The 22,104-nt window shown below is 36.8% G+C and overlaps 1 protein-coding gene across 3 annotated transcripts; it reads right to left on the bottom strand.

Annotated features, from left to right (window-relative positions):
• Positions 1-38: 38 nt before the first annotated feature.
• LOC112565796 (transmembrane protein 181-like) lies at positions 39-20,639 on the bottom strand. Of its 3 annotated transcripts, none has more exons than XM_025241570.1 (14): positions 20,304-20,639; positions 12,103-12,206; positions 11,687-11,757; positions 11,099-11,189; positions 10,792-10,931; positions 10,312-10,431; positions 9,664-9,744; positions 9,294-9,393; positions 8,805-8,932; positions 8,295-8,444; positions 7,451-7,553; positions 7,021-7,245; positions 6,288-6,354; positions 39-5,822 (listed from the first exon to the last, which is right to left on the bottom strand). In XM_025241570.1, the coding sequence occupies exons 1-14, from the start codon at positions 20,438-20,440 to the stop codon at positions 5,750-5,752; spliced, it is 1,590 nt and encodes a 529-aa protein (XP_025097355.1). In that variant the 5' UTR covers positions 20,441-20,639; the 3' UTR covers positions 39-5,749. The 3 variants fall into 3 exon arrangements, with proteins under 3 accessions (XP_025097355.1, XP_025097356.1, XP_025097354.1); XM_025241571.1 differs by lacking the exon at positions 20,304-20,639 and adding an exon at positions 14,597-14,677; XM_025241569.1 differs by lacking the exon at positions 20,304-20,639 and adding an exon at positions 12,432-12,533.
• Between the last annotated feature and the right edge of the window lie 1,465 nt (positions 20,640-22,104).

Below are 22,104 nucleotides of genomic sequence, written 5' to 3'. Positions count from 1 at the left end.
AAGCTTACAGAAAGACAACCTCAAGCCAAATTTTAGCATTATTGTTCAGTGATTTATTTGGAATGTAATGTATAGCACTAAACACTAAGATTTGGAACAACATAAATACACAATTAAATAGTGTACTATTGCACTCGATTTGGAATTTCAACTGCACTTATACTTCTTATCTAGCCTTATGATAATCCTTCTGTGTGCAACTGTTTTGGTGATTTTTGTTATTCCACAAGCACACAAATGCACATAGAACAAACTTATTCATGTTCAAACAGATACACAACCTTTCCACCTAATCTGCTTTTAAGAATCAAAGTAGAACATGTGATGCATTTCATAAGATCTTGGTCAACTCTCATCCCATGCCCAACCCTCTCCTCATGAAAAGAAAAAAATGGTGTGAGCTGACAATCCTAATCATGATCAAACTGTTGCATCAGGTTATCTGTTCATTTCTGCTTTGAACCCCAAGCAAGATTCAAGTGTCTATAAATATGAATATTTCAATCTGTAATCCAAGTGTACTTGTTTCAAAAGCAAACATAAAATCATAGTAGTAAAAAGCATAAAACAGATAAAAGATCATGAATCAATACACTTCTAATTTCTAAATGTTGGTAAGAAAATGACCCATGCTTACACCAATACAACTAAAACATTATCAAACAATATGTGCCACCCAGTCTGTAAAAGTGGAGCATTCAACAGTACTAATGCCTCCTCCCAAGCCTTCTGAACATTTACATACTATAATTAAGCACATATGAGTAGATCTCAGCATGTACACACAAAAAACACATAATGACTGAATGTAACCCAATGCTTGCAATTCCTTTGCTTCCACCACTCAGCACTATTATTCATTCAAACTGCATATTTTATTTTTTAACGTTTTTTTTTATTGCTCCATGTGAAAACCCACCAAAGGTAAAATAAGGGAAATAAAACTCTTAAAAGTCATCATAAAGACAAATATACTGGAGGTATCATATCTATTTTTTAAGTTGTGGAATATAGTAGCCACAATAAAGGATAAGAAACCAGAAACAACAACAAAAAATACACTAAAAAAAGGGAAAACATGATCACAGTACTGCATTAGTCAAAAGATCAATAAGGGTCACCATGACATTAACAGATTTTCAACAAAGCCTATCAAATCCTTTGCATTTTTTTGCATTCCATCAATTTCAGTGGGAAGCTTGCATGATATTCAACAAAATTTGGTATCTAGATGCCTGCAAGAGTGGCAGGCCCTGTCAGCTACAGCATCTATCCATGTGCTCCCCCAAAAACAGATGCCAGCCAAGAGATGACTCACTGACTTAAGTTGCTTTCATGGTGAAAAGCCTTAGTAAGGCTATGATAAAGAAGACACCAAATACATCTATAGTCAGCAACATATGAGCTTACCTATCTTAAAAAATCACACTCTACCTCCAATGGTGATAGAAAATAAAAGTTATTGAATCAAACAGAAAACCAGAAAAAGCCCTACAGTCCTCTCAGCAATGTGATGCAAAATCATAGAATCAGTAAACAAGACATTTTTATTTCTGATGAACACATTGACTTATTTGTGGCCTATTATGTGAGATCTGTTGAGCTCATCCATGTAAATGGGTGTTGATCAAATGAATGCATGGCTCTTCTGTGTCAACGAGATGCTGGTGAGCATATCACAACTGGATTTAATCTGTAAGTCTCAGAAATGTTTCAGGAAATAAACAAAATGTCACTGACAATTATTCACAGCCGGGTCCAGATTATCATGTCATATGATTTCCAAAACAACAACAACAAAACCACAAAGCTGGGGTTTTTTTCTCAAATGGGCTGTTAAATGACAATTATCTCAAACGATGCAAATGGTGAATCTTGCTGCATCACATACATGGCAAGTATTTAAATAAAGATGTACATCATTCAATCTTTGCAGGACATTATATTCACTCCATGAATCATTTACCCTTAATATGATTTTCCTTCTTTAGTCAAATCATCATAAAGAGGTGAAATCCATGGTTAAAAAGTCTCTGGGTTAGCAAAAATTTCAAACTTATTAACTGCTAAAGTGCATATTGCACTGTTTGGATTGTTTAAAAACTGTCCTCACAGGTTGTACGTGTGGTGAACAGTGCATGCCTAAGATATGGACATGCAGTCCTTTCTAAAATCTTTGGGTGGAAAACATGGCTTGTTAGTACATAAACATAATAGCTCAACTAAATGAGACCAGTGTTCAAGAATACCTGTAAGATTCAGAATTAGAAACATGATTCAGTTTTGTTTGAAAGATTTTTTGCCAACATTTCTTACTGCAGTAAGAAGAGATGGTGAGAATCATCATTACCATCAATGGGATTTACCTCAAATGAAATTACATCATATTCTACACATGATCAGACTATTTTTTCCCATTTGTTTGGTTAATAATAATACAATTTGTAAAGAGCATGTCCCTATGTGAAGGCAAGCGCCATGCACTGTGCAGTAAATACTACAAATAAACTGATAGTCACACAACTGACCATACGACAAAGAAGAGTGGCAGCAAATGAACAACACAGTGGCAAACACAAAACAAAGTGTAATAGATGAAGATGAAGAACCAACAAGCAGAAGTTCACTTTTGGTTGAAAGATATTTCTTAAAGAGGCGGGTTTTGAAACCAAACAGTTTGAAGAGAAAAGGCCAGAGAATTCCAAATGATGGGGCCCGAGGAGAAGAAGCACTTACTGAATTTTTCTTGTCTCATGTGTGAAACAGATGAGGGCAACACAAGCAAGCCAAAGAGCAAGGGGTGTAGCATGACAAGTTTACCTTAAAAAAAAATACCAAGAAAATAATACGAGCAGCAGGAGTCTGGCCTGAGTACTTTGGAATTGCTCAGTAGGCAGTTAAGAAGATCAAGAAATGGAAAGCTGCAGCAATCCAGTTTAGACAATACAAAAACAGACATGATGTTGGAAACTTCAGGACTGGAGGTGATGGATCCTGTGAAGCTCAAGGACAATAGCCCTTCAAGCTCCATTGATGTGAAATTCATGAGACAATGACGTGTTAAGAATAACAACAAGGATTTTTAAGTCTGGGAAAAATGAAAGTAAGGTGGGAGAGGATGGTACACATATCCGTTTATTTGCAAAGGCTACTGTAACGGTTTCAGTTTTGTCGTCATTCATTGTGCTGTGTTTTGGTGCAGACCTAATGAATTGATTGTTTATTCAATGGCCATTGCTCCATAGAAAGGGAGCAAACAACAATGACAATGCAATATTATATTTAATAGTACATAGATATTTAAAGCTAGAACTGCAAACAATGCCTTCAAAACAATTACTTTGAGTAATCTTTCACTTTAGGCTTTCTAAACTGAAAAGCATAGAAAAAATATAATGCCAGATTCCTTATAATTTTTTCATTTGTTGAAACCAATAAAAACTGATTTTAAAATTGTTTCAATTTATATATACCATTTTCTTTGTATGAATCTTACTCTGAGATGCTGTAAGGCTTTAACACAAAAGGTAGTGAATTTCATCTTCTTCATTTATTTTACATAATGGACAGAGGAGATCATGTGCACTGTCTTCTGTGCTAAAAATAATGGACTACAATATTGGACACACTCTAAATTTAGCTAAAAACTGTTAGCAAATAGTACTCTAAATTCATTTTCAAATATTTTGAAGTTCCTGAGATCCCATATGTAGAATAAAAAGACAACCTCTCACTACTATTAACGTGATCTTCCAATTCCTGTTACCTACACAAAACTTATTGTTCTTTTAATTTGCCTATAAATAAACTTGGGGATGAGCTATGTTCACAGCCTGTGTGGTTGATGAAGACTTGCTGAAGCTGAGAAGCAAGACCAATGGCTAACTTATCAACATGCATGTGATACTGCAGGCGTAAGTGGTTGGAGGTGCACAGTGAATAAAAGAGGCCCAAAAACTGAGCTTCGAGACAACTCATACTTTAAAGTAGTATGTGAAGGTATGGTGCCTTACACTGCTTACAGTACTACAGAAGGGTGTAGTCAACCAGGTAGGACCAGAGAGATGATGTTTCTGTTATATCTGGGGAGACCAAAAATAAAAAGACGCTGGAGAGGGACTTCATGATAAAGTGTATCAAACACAGCCAACAGATCCAGCATGCTTAAACAATGAAGGTACAGCAACTGCCGACAAAGAGTGGTTGATGATGGAGTGATAGCTGGAATCAGCCAGTCAAGGCACTCATGCTGTAGATTAGTATTGGTTATTGGGAAACTGACCTGTGTGAAGCCAGTACAGCAGTGATAATCCATTCTCCTTTCACTGCCTTCTCATGCAAGTTCTTGGCCTCGTGAGGAACCCAGCTCAATTAAGGAGCACTACTTTTTCTTTTCTTTTTTTAATCAGAGAGTGCATAGCAAAAAAATCTCTATATATAATTTGGTTTTAAGTAAAAGGTTCAAAATTAATTCACAATAAGTGTCTTTCTCGTATCTTTCTCATAGAAAAAAATGGGTCAATTATATTCTTGCATATTTCCAATCAAGGATAAAACTTAAAAAGATGTGTTAAACATGACAACAAACTTCCTTTTAAAACAGCCCTATTTCACCAAACAACACTGCATAAGAAGCATCTTAATAGTGTCAACAACTTTTGCAAACAGCAACTAATTTTTACTTTGTTGCTAAGAAAATCATTTTCTTCAGTTTCATTTTAAAACTAACTCTACAACTTTGTACTATATCATCATTTCAAGACAGTGTTTGTAGCAGCTAGTACACATCATTCAGCTATTTCCATGCATATTTTGTTGACTACTTTAGGTTTACACTATTTTATGATAGCTATTCATAGTAAATTTATATTTCAATTTTCAACCAGTCAGCATGTTTCTGTAAAAAAAAAAAAAGAAGGCTGTGAACAGAAAGTAGACAAAGGAACAAGACTACAAGAAAAGGGACGAGTGTATATATATCTGTGCGCATGTGTGCAAATACATACTTTTGTCTTTAATATGACAATGACATTCTTCTCAAGGCATTTTAAGAACTTTCCTTATAATTTAATTTTAATGAATAAATGTGACACTATTTATAGTAGTCAAATGATTCTAAAAGCTCTTGTGTAAATAAGTAATATGTAACAGAAAGATAACACTTGTTCAACAGAATTTCATGACAGCATTTACTTTACGCCATTTCTGATTCTGTTAGTTCTTCTTTCATTGAAATCCATTTATAGGTGCAATAAAGAGAAGTTTTGGCATGAATTGGATTTCATACTGCAGTGTACCACCAAACATATATGAACAATGAATCTTTGCACCTAGAACACTCTTGAAAGTCTAACAGAAATACTGTACGATTTCAGAACCTCATCTTGTCCTGAACATTAAAATCTGACAACAATTTCTCAGATGCAGGCAAACAACATTTTTCCAGATTCTATTTCTTCCTGAAGTCTTGCCTCTGGAAGCACAGTCAAGAAAGCAAAACATCACATGAACACACTCATACAAAACCAATCACTCATTAACATATTGCACCTGGGGTAACTGCGAAATGGAGAGGTAAAAGCTACAGTGGGCAGTGAACCTGCATCATATTTACCCAGGTAAATATTTAAAATGTGACAAGGAACAGTATCAATCATCATGCATAAAGCATTTGCTCTTTCAATCATCAAAATTACAATCTCTCCTGAAAAGACAATGGTTTTGTGCCATCATTCTTTGTTTTATGGAGCTACCGGAAATGTTCTTCATCGCTGTCATGACGCCTGGTGGTGTTGGACAGACTGGTCTCCTCCGTATCAGAGCTGTGCAGATGAGAAGAGAACTTTTGTAACACTCCTCTTCAAAACCTTAATGTGAAAATTTTGCACACCTACTGAAGGACTGGATTATTTTCTTTAAATGTCTGCCTCCTTATAGTTTGTTAATTAGACAGTTTCAGTATGGGACTTCGCTGTGGTGAAACAAAACTTTATAAAAATAAGAAATCAACATACAAGAATGGGTTGCATATGTAAACAGCAGAGAAAAGCAAAAAGTAATGATTTATATACTGCTTTAAAACAAAAGATTGTCAATGACAGAGATCTCACATACACAATATCCTATTTATCACCCTCACTAACCTAGTCCTCATCAATTTTACCACCACCTTTGGGCTTAGTTTTCTGTCCCTGTTTCAGCGAAAATACTAAAATATTAGGGAGAAGCCCTCAAACCCCACAAAGAGCTTTTTATCATTTGCTTTCACGGGTCTTAAATGTACTTACGAATAATGAACCTCCTCATCAGAATCATTCAGCATTGATAGTGCAGGATTGTCCTTGAAATGCGACTCTGTAAAATTAAAAAATATGTACTTCACATGAAAAGTGCTTTGTTTCCATTAAAATACTTTGTCTTTCTTGAGTATGAAATAAGGTAGGCCGGTCAATAGATAGGTGCTGATACATTCTGGATACAAACCACTTGAGAACTTGTGTTGTAATATGTCAGCAGGATATTTAGATACTGAGTTTGAATAAAGAAATTATGGTCATAGTAAAGGTTGTATAATGATTCCTGAAAAAATATTTCCCTTCATATTTTAATAAAATCTTCATGCTCAATTTCTGCATTTTCACTCACCCTGAAGTCAACTACTTTATCAAGTAATGTAGGAGTTGTTACCCTCATTGGATTAATTGATAGTTGTTAAAAGACACTGAGCAAGTCTGCTAATTATGCAATGTGGAAATATGTAACTGTACCTTTTCTTCATTTTTTAAAATAAACTTTCATGGCCAGCAGGAAATGTCTATAATTTCTTCAAATATTACACATTGCTTAAAGTTCTCTTTCTTTCAAAACATTCACAGCTTCTGCACTCTTCTATCAGCCACCTGTTGCATTGAATGTTTACATCAAAATTTCATTTCCAAAGATTTAAAGCAAAATTTTTCAATGGGTAGCATATAATCTACTACAACCACTCAGCAAAGTCCACTGCAAATTATCACTCACCATACAAAGCATTTGCAGATGGAGAGTATACAAAAGCCATGGTGAACATATAAAAGTTAAGGAGACCATAGAAGGAAACAAATTCTGCTGAATTTTGGTAGTTGGTAGACAACTCGGCAACAAAGTTATCCTGCAGCACACCTCCACCAAATCGGAGAACAACAATGGCAATGCTTATGCCTATAACAATGAGCATGAGTGCAGTCAGGAACTTGAGGCGCAGGTCTGAAAAAAAGAGAAGTGTAACCCCTGATAATATCATAGGGGTACAATTATAGAGTACATACAGATCTAGAAAAACAAAAGACTAAACCAGTTTTAGGTATGTTATTGTCAGTTTTTCTGAGCAAAAATAAAGTTGCAAGAACAGCTGATTATTTGTACAGTAAGGTTTTAACAATATCAAACTTCATCACAGGCATAGACATACCAAAGTATGGCATCAGGCGAAGCTCAGCATATGCTCTTATCAGCAGGTAGACCAGGTACAATAAGTAGATTCCACCAACCACAAAGAAAAAAATCTTGAAACCCTGCAGGAAATTTTACAAACAAAATCATCATTTATACAAATAACAAACAAAATGAAAGGAAAGAATAAATTAAATATGAATCTACCCCCATCTCTCTCACACACACATATCATGCAACAAGCATTTAAAACTTAATAATCATGATGAAGATTACTTATACAGTGATTACAAAAATATTTCACACACTGTATCATAAACAATGTACAACACGATTCTGCATTATCAAAACAAGAATATACGGAGCAAGTATGTCTTCAGTGGCTTTTTAAATGCTAACAATGCATGTTTCAGCTGGAAGGAAATTCCAGACAGCTTAGGCAGCAAAAGGCAAACATACACCTATCAAAAATTAATACTAGGGATGGCCAGAAACTTGTCTTTAGAGGAATGGAGCAGCCTAGAAGGAAAATATGTGGTCAGATTTGCAGAAAGATAGCCCAAAGTGTACCCTCAAAATGGCAAAAAACTAGAGTTGAAATTTGATACTGTGTATGAAATGTTGCTGGCAACCAATGAAGTTCCCTTGGCAAAGGTGTAATGTGCTCATGCTCAGGTTTATGGAAAACAAGGTGCACAGCCTTGTTCTGAACTCTATGCAAGCAAATGAACTAGTTCACAGGTAAGCAATGCAGAACAGAGTTGTTGTAGTCGTCACAAAGCGATCAATACAGAGACAAGTCTAGCAATGGTATTTAATTTAATATGCTACAATATTTATGTGATCACATTAAAGATCCTTACCAGGAAGTTGATGGTATCAAGGTGATAATAGTAAGTAGGGTCATGTAGCTCATTGTATTCTTGCCATGATGCCAGTGTGACAGCCGTTATCCACAGCAGGCCCACCAACAACAGTTTTGGCAGATAGAAACGCACAAAGCGACGGGTAGTCTAAACACACCATTCCACTGCTATTAGTAACCGAAGTTTTAAAACAACTTGAAACCTCTAAATGATCTGTAGCCTAAGTTAACAACAAGGTGTATTACATCAATTTTTAATTCATTCTTTTCCTACAATGCTCCCACCTCCAACTAGCTGAGGAAGGGTTACAAAACTTCAAAGAATAGTAGAATTACTTTTATTTTTTTTTTGTCCTGAAAACATCTGCAGTGAAATAAATTACTGCTACTTTTCTTTTCAAAATGTTCCCACTAAATAAAGAAATTCAGCATTTACTCTCAAAAGTTCCCTCATAATGTTACATATTTATGACTGGATAATTGTTGTGCCTGGCACAATGTTTATTACCTGTCTTACACCATGGTAGACACACAACCAGAACAAAAGTAAAGCACAGAGAAAAGTTGCCTGAAAAAGGCCATCAAACATTCCTGGGATCCAGCTGTTGACAAGGAATGTCAGGGGGAAAACAGGGTCTGTAAACACAATGTGAAAAATGATAAAAGACTAGAAAATATTGGGCAGATATTGGAATGTTCCATGTTATAGGTAGTTTGCTAGAAAAAAATTCATAGTTCTTTCTTAAACTATTTTTAGCAACCAAAAATTAAAAGTTAAAAGTGCCCATTATCAACTTTTTTTTTTTTTTAAAACACTCACTGATTAAAAGGACTGGCAACAATGACAGTTTTAGCATAAATAATTAAGGAAATTTTTACCCTTGGCAGATGAGTAAAAGCAAAAGTTCATTGACTGCTAAGTTTGAATGGACTTCAAACTGTAGTTGCCTGCAGACAACAGGCATAAATTTAAATAAACACCACGGCAAATACTGACCATCATACAGAAGAAGTAGAGGTAGAAGGATAGACATCCACTTCTGTTCAATGGACCAATCACGAACCGAAAATTTGCGCAAAGAGTGAGCAAACATACACTGTTGACAAAAAAAAAAAGAAGTCTGAATTCTTCCAAAAAAATCACAAGACATTAAAAAAATCTTTTACTGTTATTATCTATTATACATTTTGTATTTTAGGATGCTTTTTCTTTTCATGTTACTTCTGCACACACACAGGCATGCACATACAACCCTAGAAAAATATGATACTAATGAAACAGGTGAGACATCCATGCTCATAAGAATGCATCCATTTAGGCGTGTATTAACTTTAAGAATACATATGGTTTTCAACTGAAGACTTACTGTACAAAAAAAGGTCAACACAAGAAAGACAAATCTGATCCAGATCTCAATCTGTGTAAAGGTTGTGTTGTAACTCTTGAACTGCAACAACAAAAAACACCCTAAACTTTAATGACAATTCTCATCACAAAACTTAGCTTTTCGTGAAGGCATACAAAGGGATAATTTAAATCAAGAGCCAAAAGAACAGTGTTTATTGTACTTTGCATGGCTGTTTTTATATTTTTAACTGATCCAAACACATAGCATGCATTATTTATACATTTATGAATCAAACATATTTGACAATAAAAGATGATTGTCTGAAACAAAGCAGTACTTTTATGAATAATTCTCACATTTCTTCTACTGCTGAACTGTAAAGTCATCTTTAAAACATGATTCAAAATATATATCACTTTTTGCTTTTAACAAAAATCTTAATAAAATGAAACTTTGCCTTCTACTTCTCTAAATGTGAAGTAATTTGTGTTTGGAACATTGAATAAATATTAGAAAAGAACTTGCGGAAGACTGCTGACAGTGAACCTGAACAGCTGATATAATAAAAATTATGGTTAATAGTCTGAGGTCATTTTGCTTCTTTAGAATATGGAAAAGATTCTCCATTCTACTCTCTATAGCAACAATAAACTTTATGAGTCTCACATCAAAACTGATGCTGCGAATATTGAAGGATGCCTGGTCCAGGTTATAGAAGTGGATGGTAATGTAGTAGTATGAGAAGTCCAAAAAACCCAGATGCATAAGGATAAGATCATCACATTTCTGCAGCATGGACGTGGCATGGTCAGCTATGTGCAATACTAAAACCACTAAAACAGCTCTGTCATCAAGTCTTATCAAGCACATATTCATTCTATAAACAACAAAATTGTGAAGTTTTATGTGAACCACAGACAAGGGCAACCCTGAAAAACCAAAATGAATTTACACACCATTAGGTGCTGTCATACTCGCAACACAAGCAGACATTTTGTGTGTGCTGGTTTCAAACTGTACCCTCTGGCTTACTGGATCTTTTACCCAATTGATATGCAATTCATGTCTTTATTTTGCAATCCTCTTCTATATTTAAATACAGTGCAGCCTTGTGGGGTTTTTTAATCTTGAGATACTGTTTGGTACCTGGCTACATCTCAGCTTGCGGGTTCTGTTATGCATTTCTGGACTCAGCTGTGGATTGTCCGACTTGACCACTGTCTGTGCATCTCCATTGGAACCTCTAATGATGATACCCATGCGAAACTCCTGCTCAAATGTGGTCCCTGTGACAGTACACAGGCACATTATGTACAATTTCTACAGAGTTTGCAAAGCATGATGTAAACTTCAGATTTTTGTTTTTTTTTCTTTCTTCATATCTGCCTCAGCAACAATGTTACGGAAAGACACCAAACAACAGATGGGTTTGACACTTGAATTTTGATCTCACCTTCCTTGCTGTCCACTTCAATGTGCGCTATAAGCCACAACTGCTGGTGAAAAGATGACATTGGAGGTGACTGCAGTGCATATGGCCCAGTCTTGGATTAGAAATAAAAAAAGGTAATACAAAATAAAGGTAATGTAATGTGAACAGTTTAAGCACACAGCAAATTCAGTAAATCAAATGAAATAATGATTAATTAAAAATAAAAGAGAATCAAGTACATGAAATGTAGTGTTTAATAAGCAGATATACTTTAATGATTTAAAAGATAAACACATTTTTTAAATAGAGAAGATGATAAAAGAAATGAAGCATAGAGAATACCAAATTTTTCAATATTATTTTATGGTTATGTTTTCAATATTTTATTCATGGTTGAGCTTTCAATATTATTTCATGGTTAAGTTTTCAAAACCTTGGATTTGTTTAACAGTGCAACTCATTTGAAAATGATATGCATTAGATGTCTCTGATTCACTTTGAAATCCATCATTTTCATTCTGGTTGATCCAATTAGCCACACTTGCAAATATTTTATTAGCAAGCATTTCTGCCCTTTAAATAATTCAAAGTGGCCTCTCTTTCCCTCACCTTTAAATTGCTGGACTGAAGAATGCTAGCTGATGAACCATTTACAGTTACAGTGTCAATAATGGGTGGACCTAAAAATAATCGGTAAAAAGAACTGACTGTTGACATATGTGTGCATGAAGTTGTACCACTAAACATCACAAAAAATGGAATATAGATAAATCAGTCTAAATTTTAAGGAAAATACAAGAAGCAGCTAACAAATATTTACTGTTTCAAAAAGGAAAATGTGGTGTGAGGAAAATCTGCCATTTTAAAACTTTGGGCATTGCAACACAATGGGGGGAAGGAAACAGTCTTTACACAGAGACTGTTTTTCAGAAAAAAATTCACTGGAACACATGCATACACTACTCAGAGAGACACACAGAACTGTTCTACCTCACTACACACACATGCAACATCTAGATACATACCAGCAATGCCAACGAGAAAACTTATGCCAAAGCAGGCAAAAAACACGATGAAAACTAGGACAAAGCGCCTTTTATTCAGGGAATAGAGTCGCATCTGCACTGATCTGAAAAAAAAATGTCATTAGATTGCATCTGGTCATTTAATCTAAATAAATAATGTATGGACTAGACCAATCTGTTAATTGGTAATATACTGATCTTCTTTTTGTGTTACTATGTGATAGAATCTAATAAGTTCCAGTTACTGGTCAGCTGTCAATGTTAAATACTGTTTTGCTAAGAGCATGCAAATAAAAATAACAAGACAGTTATTTTTTCTATCAACTTACATCCCCGCATTACTCATCATATTCTTTTTATTCTTCTTCATTTTCTCTCTCTTTCTGTGGAAAACTTCATGTACACACACTCGTCTCTCAAGTACACACTCTTTCACTATTTCTTGAAAATGAAATTTCCACACTGTGAGTTGCAAGATCGAAATATTTAAAAGGTAACAGCTGCTTTCCTGCTGTTGCATAGTAACTCTGCTTAAGCATTGACCTGTCACCACTCCAATAAACTGCCACAACAATAACTAAAGTAAAGATTAATAAGTTGCACGAAGTGTACTGGTAAAATATCTTTTTTTAAACGACAGGAAAATATTCCATCTGATACTGCAGACATTATTTATTTTACTTCTGAATATTCTGCATGTAGTGTTGGTCTATAAATTTTCAATAGAAGGTATTCAAGACTGCAAAGTTTTGTTTGCATGTTACTCTTAACTTTTTGTTTGACAGAAGATTTTGAAAAAAAGAAATGGTTCCACCAATGATTTTTATGCACGCAAAACTTTATAATCCTTAAAAAAGGTCTTAAATGTTGGTGAAGGATCAGCATTGTATATGTTAATGTGTAATTTGAATGGTTATTGCTTGTTTTCTGTTTACGGATCTCAGCTTTGGAATTCTCTTTCTTTTTCCAGAAGGCATTCTTACTCTATCTTTGCTTTCAAACTATAGTAAAAGCTATAACTTAATAATAATAATAATAACAATAATAACAACTACTACAACTGAATTTGTACAGTACATTTCCTCCAGGGAAAGTGAGCTCAGTACTCATCATTCAAGAAGCAGGTCTTTCATCGCCAAAATATCGCTAAATATATTCATTAATTCTTAGTTTTGGAGACTTGCAGAGTGCACTGATCATGTGAAACAGTTTAAGTGCAGTTGAGAGATTGAAAGCCGCCTGAAAAAATCATTTGAAAGGTAAATCTTATGCTGCTGCTTAAACTCACTTAAAGAAGCAGCCAAGCAGAAGGTAGTGTTCAAAGGGTTTTCAGTCATCCAGTTTCGGATGTTAGAAAAGCAGTGACTGAGGGAGGGGAGAAAGCTAGCAATTTCTGTTCGTGGAGAGCTGGCAAACAGTTGCATAGCATATGTAAAAACATATATAGTGGAGCCCATGGTGCTTGATGTCAAGGAGGCCAGGGGTTGCATGTAGGGAAGAGGGATCAAGATGAAACCCTAGGAAATGTTCCATAAGACTGAGAAAGGCTGGGAATGCCAAGCATGAAAAATTCAGCTGCTCAGAATGCCATAAACAAGTGTATCAAATGTTAAGCCAAGGAGGACATGCACTGAAACTAGACCATTCTCAACTGGTAATGAAGAGGTTAAAAATCTATTCCTATATGACCCAAATATTGAATTTGTATCGACCCCTTAAAAGATTTCAGAAGGAAAGACAGCAATGGAGATGAGAGGGGCATCTAGAAGCATCGAAAAAAGTCTAACAGCATCAGACAAAGATGAGATTTAAATTTATACCAAGTATTAAGCAAGGACCCTTTCAGTAACATTTATTTTAAACTGAAGTCTCACCCCCTAAAATCCATGGCTGGCAGAAGATTTGCTATTTAAAAAATACTTTTTTAAAGCTATGCCCTTTTAAACACTGCCTACTACTAACAGAAAAAAATATATCACTTAACTTTATTTACTACTTTAAAACTAATGCAGCATTTTTGCTTCTGTTTCTAGTTTATACACAGTCCCAACAGCGTCTCTCATATTTCTATGTGATTGAACAGTATCGACTGTTTTTGACGCCCAGGAAGTATGTGCAACACCTGTTGAGCTGCTGACAACTCCTTGTGATTCATGAATTTAAAATTCAATAGTTCATTTTTATAAATATATACCAAGAACATTCATCAAAATTTAGAATAATTCTGCAATTGATCAATCATATATCCTTTATAAAGTTACTGAACAAATCTTTTTCCAGTATTTTACAGAAATTTGTGAGCATTGCCATGGTAAGGTCGTCAGAACGTCTTACAGTTACATAGTTACACTCTCTCGCGTGACATTTCTCTAAGCCGCTTAACTTCAGGAAATGAAGCTGCATCTAGAAGTTGACTGTGAGCTAACAAAGTCAGGGCAAAACATGTTGATTAAGGCAGAAAACATTTAGATCAAGCAAACAAAGCATCACTTACTCGATCTCTCGAGCCATCGCGTGTTATAAAGCCGAGCATCGCCAATACAGAAAACAACCGGAAGTTTACGATCGAACAGCTAGCACGCATGCGCAGTCATTTCCAGCATCCCCCTCGCCCCCAGCAACTGCCCTCCTCCCTTGTCGATTTTAGGGACATACGGTTGTAGATGTTGTTTTTTAACATTAAAAGAGAAAAAGATAAGATAACTTCCTCGCATTGCCATCTAAATATAATGCTTCTCTATAAACTACAATAATTCTCGCTGATTGTAAAGATAATTAATTCTTCATGTTCCCCTGTGTAATCACACACACCCCGCTGCTACTCACACATTTCGACATGAGCTAGTCCATTAAGCACCGCAATCTGGGATAACATCACAGAGAATTTGTTCTTAAGGCCATACATAGCTTCTTAACCGAGCAAATATCATCTAAAGTTTGACTAATCAAGATGGGCAATATATGAAGGTCACAGGAACATAGTTTGGGGGCGAACATTCAGGACAAGGAAATTTGGTCAACATGTAAAGTCCAAACTTTCTTGCAAATACATTTTCTAATATATAGTTGGACTTTACGAGTACTTACAGAGGTTTGGCTGATTTTGTGGGAATTTTAACAGGGAATATAATGTCTCAGTTACCAACTTCACTTAACGCGAACGCAGTCTGAGAAATATTCTAAAACTCCGACCAACCTGTTAGAACTTGTTGAACAAATATCCAGAAATAATAACCAATTACAAGTTTTATTGACAATATCATGAACAGCTTGATGGCACTGGATTGACACTAGATGCTTGTTCGATGGGTGAAGGACAACACATTATTTTGATACTGACGTAACGCAATCGATGGAGGAGTGCGATTTGCAATTCCTCCCTCTCTCTGTCTCTCTCACTGACACACACACACACTTGACATCATGTGGAAAGGGATCGAGAGGAAAGCGAGATAACATATGCTTAGCACTAATCCTTGAACGTTAATCTGTTCACGACACTTGACTCCCTCCCCTCCCCCATCCCCCACTCCCCTTTCCGATATTCATTTTTTTCTGAATAACACGATGAAGAGGTTTACGGCAAATGCGTGGTTAGTGACTCCATTGATTTTCTAATCTCCTTTTACTTCGATTACTTCGTGCGATGAATACATGCAGATGGGGAAGCAGGCAGGGATTGTCGCTACAGCCTGCTGGCTACGTGGACAGAAGACATAATGTGGTGCCACAGAAGACATAATGCGGTGCCACAGAAGACATAGTGCGGTGCCACGTGAAAAGAACTGATGTCAGCGGCCTCGCTCTGGCTAATGGCCGGTCCTGAGGGAGCACATTCAATTCTGCGTCTTTTGTGTCCTGATCTTTAATTGTCGCTAGATGCACAGAGCTCCAAGGAATTATTATATATATATGTGTGTGTTTTGTGGTCTGATCTTTAATTGTCGCTAGATGCACAGAGCATTATGTGTGTGTGATTTTTTTACCTCGATTATTAGCCTCTAGATGTACAAAGCTCCTAGGTATTATGTTATCTGTTCATTATTGGACCCTAGATGCACTAAAGTATGAGTGTGTGTGCGTGTGTTTGCGCGCTTGCAATTACATACTAACCTCGCACACTCACTCTTCTCACTCTGTAGTTCTGTCTCTCTGTCGCTGCCCTATATCCAAGCGTGCTGATGTTGATATGTATGTCAAATGAGTTGTGAATCATGTTGGCAATGTTGGAGAATGGACATAGGTTAAATTGTGCATGCACAAGAGCATGTAGGATGGGGATGAGAGGAGTGTAGATGGATAGGTGATTAGATGGGTGAGTGTAGAGCTAGTTATTATCAGCCCACCCTATAAAGGTGACAATTGCTGGAATAACTTTTAATCATTTAAAATGTTTGAATTTGAATTCCCATCCTCTTTATTTTTCTTTCCTGATCTCTGTGTTTATTTCTCTGTAACGCACTCGGGCCATGCACGCAGGCACCAACAGGGACAGAACTATGGGCAGTCACGCAAGGTGCACGCATGTCCTGGGATGAACTGATCGTTCGAACGATTCCAAATATTTCTACACACACCGAGTCGCAAGCTGCATATTCTATGTCGATACTACCAGGGATGGGCAAGCTACTTTTAATTTGTAGCCGGCTAGGCTACAGCTACTTTTTTTCAAAATGTAGCCGGCTACACTACAGCTACAATTTTGCAAAAAGTAGCCAGCTACTTTGGGCTACTTTTAAAATGTAGCCAGCTTCTTTTGGCTACTTTTAAAAGCATGATGTTATAACAAGTTAGCTGTAGCCAGCTGGCTGTAGCAATATACACAAACATCAAACATACACACAAAACACTATTACTTGCTTTACAAAGTTTTTATTATAATAATGAAACGGAGAACTGCGATATACCGACAATTTTATTTAGTGAATCCATAAATGCTTTCATTCATTCCTTGCACCCTTCCTCCCCGGCCTTTTTCACACAATAAGTACACATATTTTACGATTATATTAAACATTTCTGGATCTTTTTCTCATCCTGTTTTAGTGACAAAAGAAATTATATAAGTTTTCCGATAAACATTTGTTTTCTATAACTATTTGTTCCCTATTACTTAGAAATGAAAACTAAACAGATGCTTAAGTATCAGGTACCTGGTGGAATTTTCAATAAGTTAGGTTATGTGGTGATGAAAAATGTCAACCTCTTATCAATACTGTGACAATGAACAACAGGCCATTGAAATAAATGAGTTTGCATGGAATATAAGTAAAACACTGCTTAATCTAATTTAGGCAAGCAGATCATAAGGCATTTTTTTTCTAACACTGACACTGAAAACAAAGAAAGGAACACAAACTAATTGTTTCCAAAAGCTGATAGGGTGAAAAGTATAGTCCTGGCATACTAGAATAGACTTTAATGATATAGTAGGATGTCAAATGTAGCATATAAACACTGAATATATTTTCAAAAATGATCTGATACAAGATATATTTATTTTAAATCTTTAAGCTTGAATTTCTCTGTTTGTCGTTTTGACATCCAGTCCTAAACTATAAAAACATATTTCTCAAGATTGGCTTGTGCTACAGCAGTAAAATTTTGCAATTTTGTTTAGAAATGCATAAGCTACAAAGTGATGCATTTGAGAATATGGTATAAACATTACTTTTGATAAAATTAACATTTTTCTAAATATTTTCTAAATATTTAATTGCCACATTCACACTGAGTCGGGGGTACCATGTCTGATTTTTTATATCTCCTAGAAATCTTGAGATATCAAAACGCCTTATGCATCAGTTTTCTTATCAGTGCCTCTAGTTTACAAAAAATCCAAAACTTTGGTATATGACTTATGGTATTGTGTAAATTTGTTTTTTTAAATGCTTGTACGTTTTGAAACAAAATCGTTGATTAAAGTCACAATTTTCACTTTAGGTACTCAAAAACAGTTTTAAAGTGCTATATTTATGTTATTTTGTTACTCGATATTTAAAAACCCTTAAAGATATTTAAAATATGGATTTTAATTTTTGGAGTGTACCGGTAACCTTAAAACAAATCTACATTCTTTTAGTCCTTCATGGAATTGAATTTGACCAGAACTTTGGCCTCGAAGTTGCTGTCTGTCACCCTAGTGCGCAGCTTTTGTCATGATAAGTCCTGCCAGACTGAACAATCTCTCAACAATTCTTGCATTTGAAACTATACCCACATTTTGTGGCTTCGCAAAATGTGAAAAATTTCAAATAAGGCTGGAAATTGATGGGTACGTCCATCTTCGTTTTTCAAATCGCTCCCGCCACATGGACGACCCGGTACTTCCGGTTACTGAGCGTTCGAGACACGTGGTGTCTGGCTGTCAAGACACCGAGCAGTGAGAGCAGTGGCTGTCGTCGTCTTGCTGACACGCTGTCGACGAATGGTCGTGTAACCAACACGTCAAATGGCTACGTAGAGTGGGCTGTCGTACCAGAAATAACACAGAGATTGAATTCCACACTGAAGTTTTCTTTAATTCAGTATCTTTTTCTCAGCAGCTGGCCTAACTTCTCTCTCTCTCCAATTCACAAAGAGGTCCCACACCACTGTCAGCCCTGCTATTTATTCTCCCTCCCCTCGAACATTCTAGCACAGACATTCTATTTCGTCGCAATAAAGACATTTTTGAACATCGCTACATTGTTGAACATCATTTCCTCCCTCGCACAAAGACATTCTATCTTTTACATTGCTGCCGTGCTGAACATTCTGGAATATAGATGCAAATCTACAACCCAAAGACATTATACTTTGTACACTACTAGAGTGCTACAGTCGTGAAAGTAGCCAACATGTAGCCAAGCTACAGCTACTTTCTAAAATGTAGCTACGGCTACAAGCTACTTTTTTAATTTGTAGCCGGCTAAGCTACAAGCTACAAAATTTGTAGCCGGCTACAGTAGCTGTAGCTAGGCTACAGCTACTCCCCATCCCTGGATACTACTGACTCCATCAACAAATCTGTATGAACCGTGACGAATCAACAGCTCCGGAAAGATAACATGTAATCGCTGACGCCGCCTGTGTGACTGATAATGTTTGGCACCTGTCAACGATGTAGACATTGGGGATTAATGTTCCTATCTACTCAGTTTTGTAGGGACCATACCGCAGGTCCTCCAGCACATTCTTAGCCTTTGGCTTTGAACAGCTGTTTGAGTTAAATACATGCTGAACGAAATTTCCATTCAAACTCGATGAAGATTCTGAAGAAATAATAATAATATGCAGAATTTATATTGCGCATACTCACACTCCTGCGTACTTAGCGCTTAAGAACAAGAACGAGACATGGACAACATACGAGGGACAGAAGAACAAGCAAACAACATGTGAACGACGGAAGGATAAACAACATTACCGATAACGAATAAAAGACAGATATTAAAAAACGTAAAGAGAAACCAAGTACCAAGGACTGAGAGTATCGTTATTATGCAAAAGGAAGGCGGTTAGGGAAGTAGCAAAGAGCGGAAAAGGGGGGAAGGGTGTGACAAAGGACGAGCATTGTGTGGACTGTTGTTGCAAGTAACACCCAAGGATGAGGTGAGTTTTCAGTGCACGTTTAAAGGATTCAATAGTGGGTAGGTGGCGGATATGGAAAGGGAGAGAGTTCCATCGTTTCGCTTCACAGAAACTAAAAATCCTGTGGCCACATGTTGTTGTCCTGATGGCAAGAATAGATGACAAAAACAAATAGGAAGGAAAGAAGAGATAATGAAAGCTGTGTACATATCAATAGTATATTATTGCCTTACCTATGTTCCAATACTATTGTTTTATCGATTTTGGGAGAAGGATGAAAATATGAGTGTTATGTGCAGATGCCTAATCAGTGCAACTTTCTTCTACGTCATGAGCGTTACCAAGACACATACACTAGTATGACGTCATGATGCTACCTACACTCACCTGAACAGTACAAGTAAAAGATGGTTTCTAAGGTGTGCACGGTCACTAATAGCAATTATGGTAAAGTAGTATTTATATTGCTAGTAATTTTATTAAATCTCATGTTTGTATCTACAAACAATTTACTGTGAAGACGGCAGGATTTCTCTCTCTTTCTTACATATTTTAGAATGTATAAAATTCAGACAGATGAATAAATCAAACAAGCTACCAAAGACATTATAAATGGATAAAGATGTTACCTCTCGCATCGGTCGTGGCGGTAGGTCGGTGCGATGTGTTTAGAGAAGGCACTGAACGCATCAGTGAACTGTGAGAGGAAACCACGCACCTGAGTCGGCCATGATGGACCAGTGAACGCGAAGGAATAGCTATCCATGGCTGTGAAAAATTCTAGTTCTTGTCAGAGGCGCCAAGCAGAGATCCAATTTCTTTTTTCTGGGGTTCAATTGAGAGAGCTGCAGAAAGGAAGACAGTTTATCCGCCATAACACCCCCGATGGGACGAGGAAATGGCAGTGGAACGATTGAAGCATTTGAGAAGCGAGTGGATGCGGATGACCGCCATCTTGAATGTCTGCGAGTTGGCATCGATCGCAGGCAAAATGGCGCCGTGGGAAAATGCTGCTGGGGTTGCTGTTGTACACAGCAGGGGATCGATATGGTATTGCTGGATATAAAGGATGCCGTTTCATCCCAGCCATTGATGACCGGCACTGCAAATGCATGCCTTTAGACGCGAACAGGAGAAGAAAAAAAATGTAAGAAAGAATAAAAGAACATAACGGAGATACAGAAACAAGCTAAAACTTGGGTGTAGGACACATCGCTCTTACATGATCTTATTGATTACAAAGTCTTTTGAATACAATTGTCAACATGACCTCCCGGAATGTCAATGTTGGGATTACAGAAAAGGTATGGCCACGAGTGTGTTTTTGTGTAAAATAAAGCAATGAAACTAAAACTATTCAATTAACTCTTTTTAGTTCCCTTATTAGCGCAGTGTTTTGTATCAATGCCACAGACAGATGTCATCAAACTACATTTGTTCGTGACGTGCGTATTCTTTCAACAACAAAAGAAAGATTGCCTATTTATGTCTGGCTTGGGGCATGAAGAAAAATTTAAACGCCATTAGTTTCAACATAATTAATATCTTTAATTGAACAGTCCAGTGAATTTAGGGTCATTCATAGTCAAGATTAAGACACTCTTCTTTCACTCCACGGATCTGAGGCGGTCCGGTGACTCAACGCCTGTCACCAGCACAGTGAGGGTTGGCTGTCCAAGGTTCAGTTCTCGTCTTGGGCACGCTGATCTTTCTCTGCATGTTTACAGGTCTGGCTGCCTTGCTGTGATATAGCCTTAGTTGCTGGATCAGCATAAAACACCAATTCTTCTTCCCTCCCTCCCTCCCTCACTTCAGGGATCTAGGATCACTGCTGTATCATGACAACAAGGTCCCTGGTCTGAGTATCCGTCCTTAAAACCAATAATTGTATGTAATTTGCAAGCGTATGCAGCAGGAGATCAGGGCTGGGTCTGAGCGTCCTTCTCATGTAGATTCTACAAATGCTATTTTACAGTAGGTCCCGGGTAAATGGGACACGTGGTCCAACTTCAACTCTGAAGACCTCAGACCTCCCGGCGATGTTTATAGACTGTGGAGAGAGGGCCTAAAGGTGAAGACAGGAGGGAAAGCTCGGGTTGACAGGGTCTTTCTCACGCTCCGTATGTGATGGTCATCTGTGGTATCCATATTGTTGACAGTTGAAAACGCTACAAAACGCCAGCCACCAGTCTTCATGTCAGTGGCAGATTGTGCTCCCGGGCGCTGATTTTTGTCTGTAAAGGTCTCAGTGAAGGGAAAAACTTCGGGAGCAGTCGGAAGCGTGACGTCATGGATCTTGACAGTCCCCGCTAACAGAAACCCTCCGCTTCAAACTTTGGAAGGCATAAAACTTGTTCTTATTGATTGCCAAAAGAAATCATGTAATCAAGCTGTGTATAGTATTATCGATAGACATCTAATCTTTACTGA

This window comes from Pomacea canaliculata, linkage group LG6 (genome assembly GCF_003073045.1).
Source record: "Pomacea canaliculata isolate SZHN2017 linkage group LG6, ASM307304v1, whole genome shotgun sequence".
Lineage (NCBI taxonomy): Eukaryota > Metazoa > Mollusca > Gastropoda > Architaenioglossa > Ampullariidae > Pomacea > Pomacea canaliculata.
The sequence above is the reverse complement of the archived record's forward strand: the minus strand, read 5'-3'. Positions and strand labels throughout refer to the sequence as shown.

Coding starts and splice junctions, on each gene's coding strand:
- LOC112565796 (XM_025241570.1), bottom strand. CDS start 20,440: ATGGATAGCTATTCCTTCGCGTTCACTGGTCCATCATGGCCGACTCAG. Junction 12,207..20,303: donor CGCCACGACCGATGCGAGAG/GTAACATCTTTA, acceptor TTTTTTTTTCAG/ATCAGTGCAGATGCGACTCT. Junction 5,823..6,287: donor GATGAGGAGGTTCATTATTC/GTAAGTACATTT, acceptor TCATCTGCACAG/CTCTGATACGGAGGAGACCA.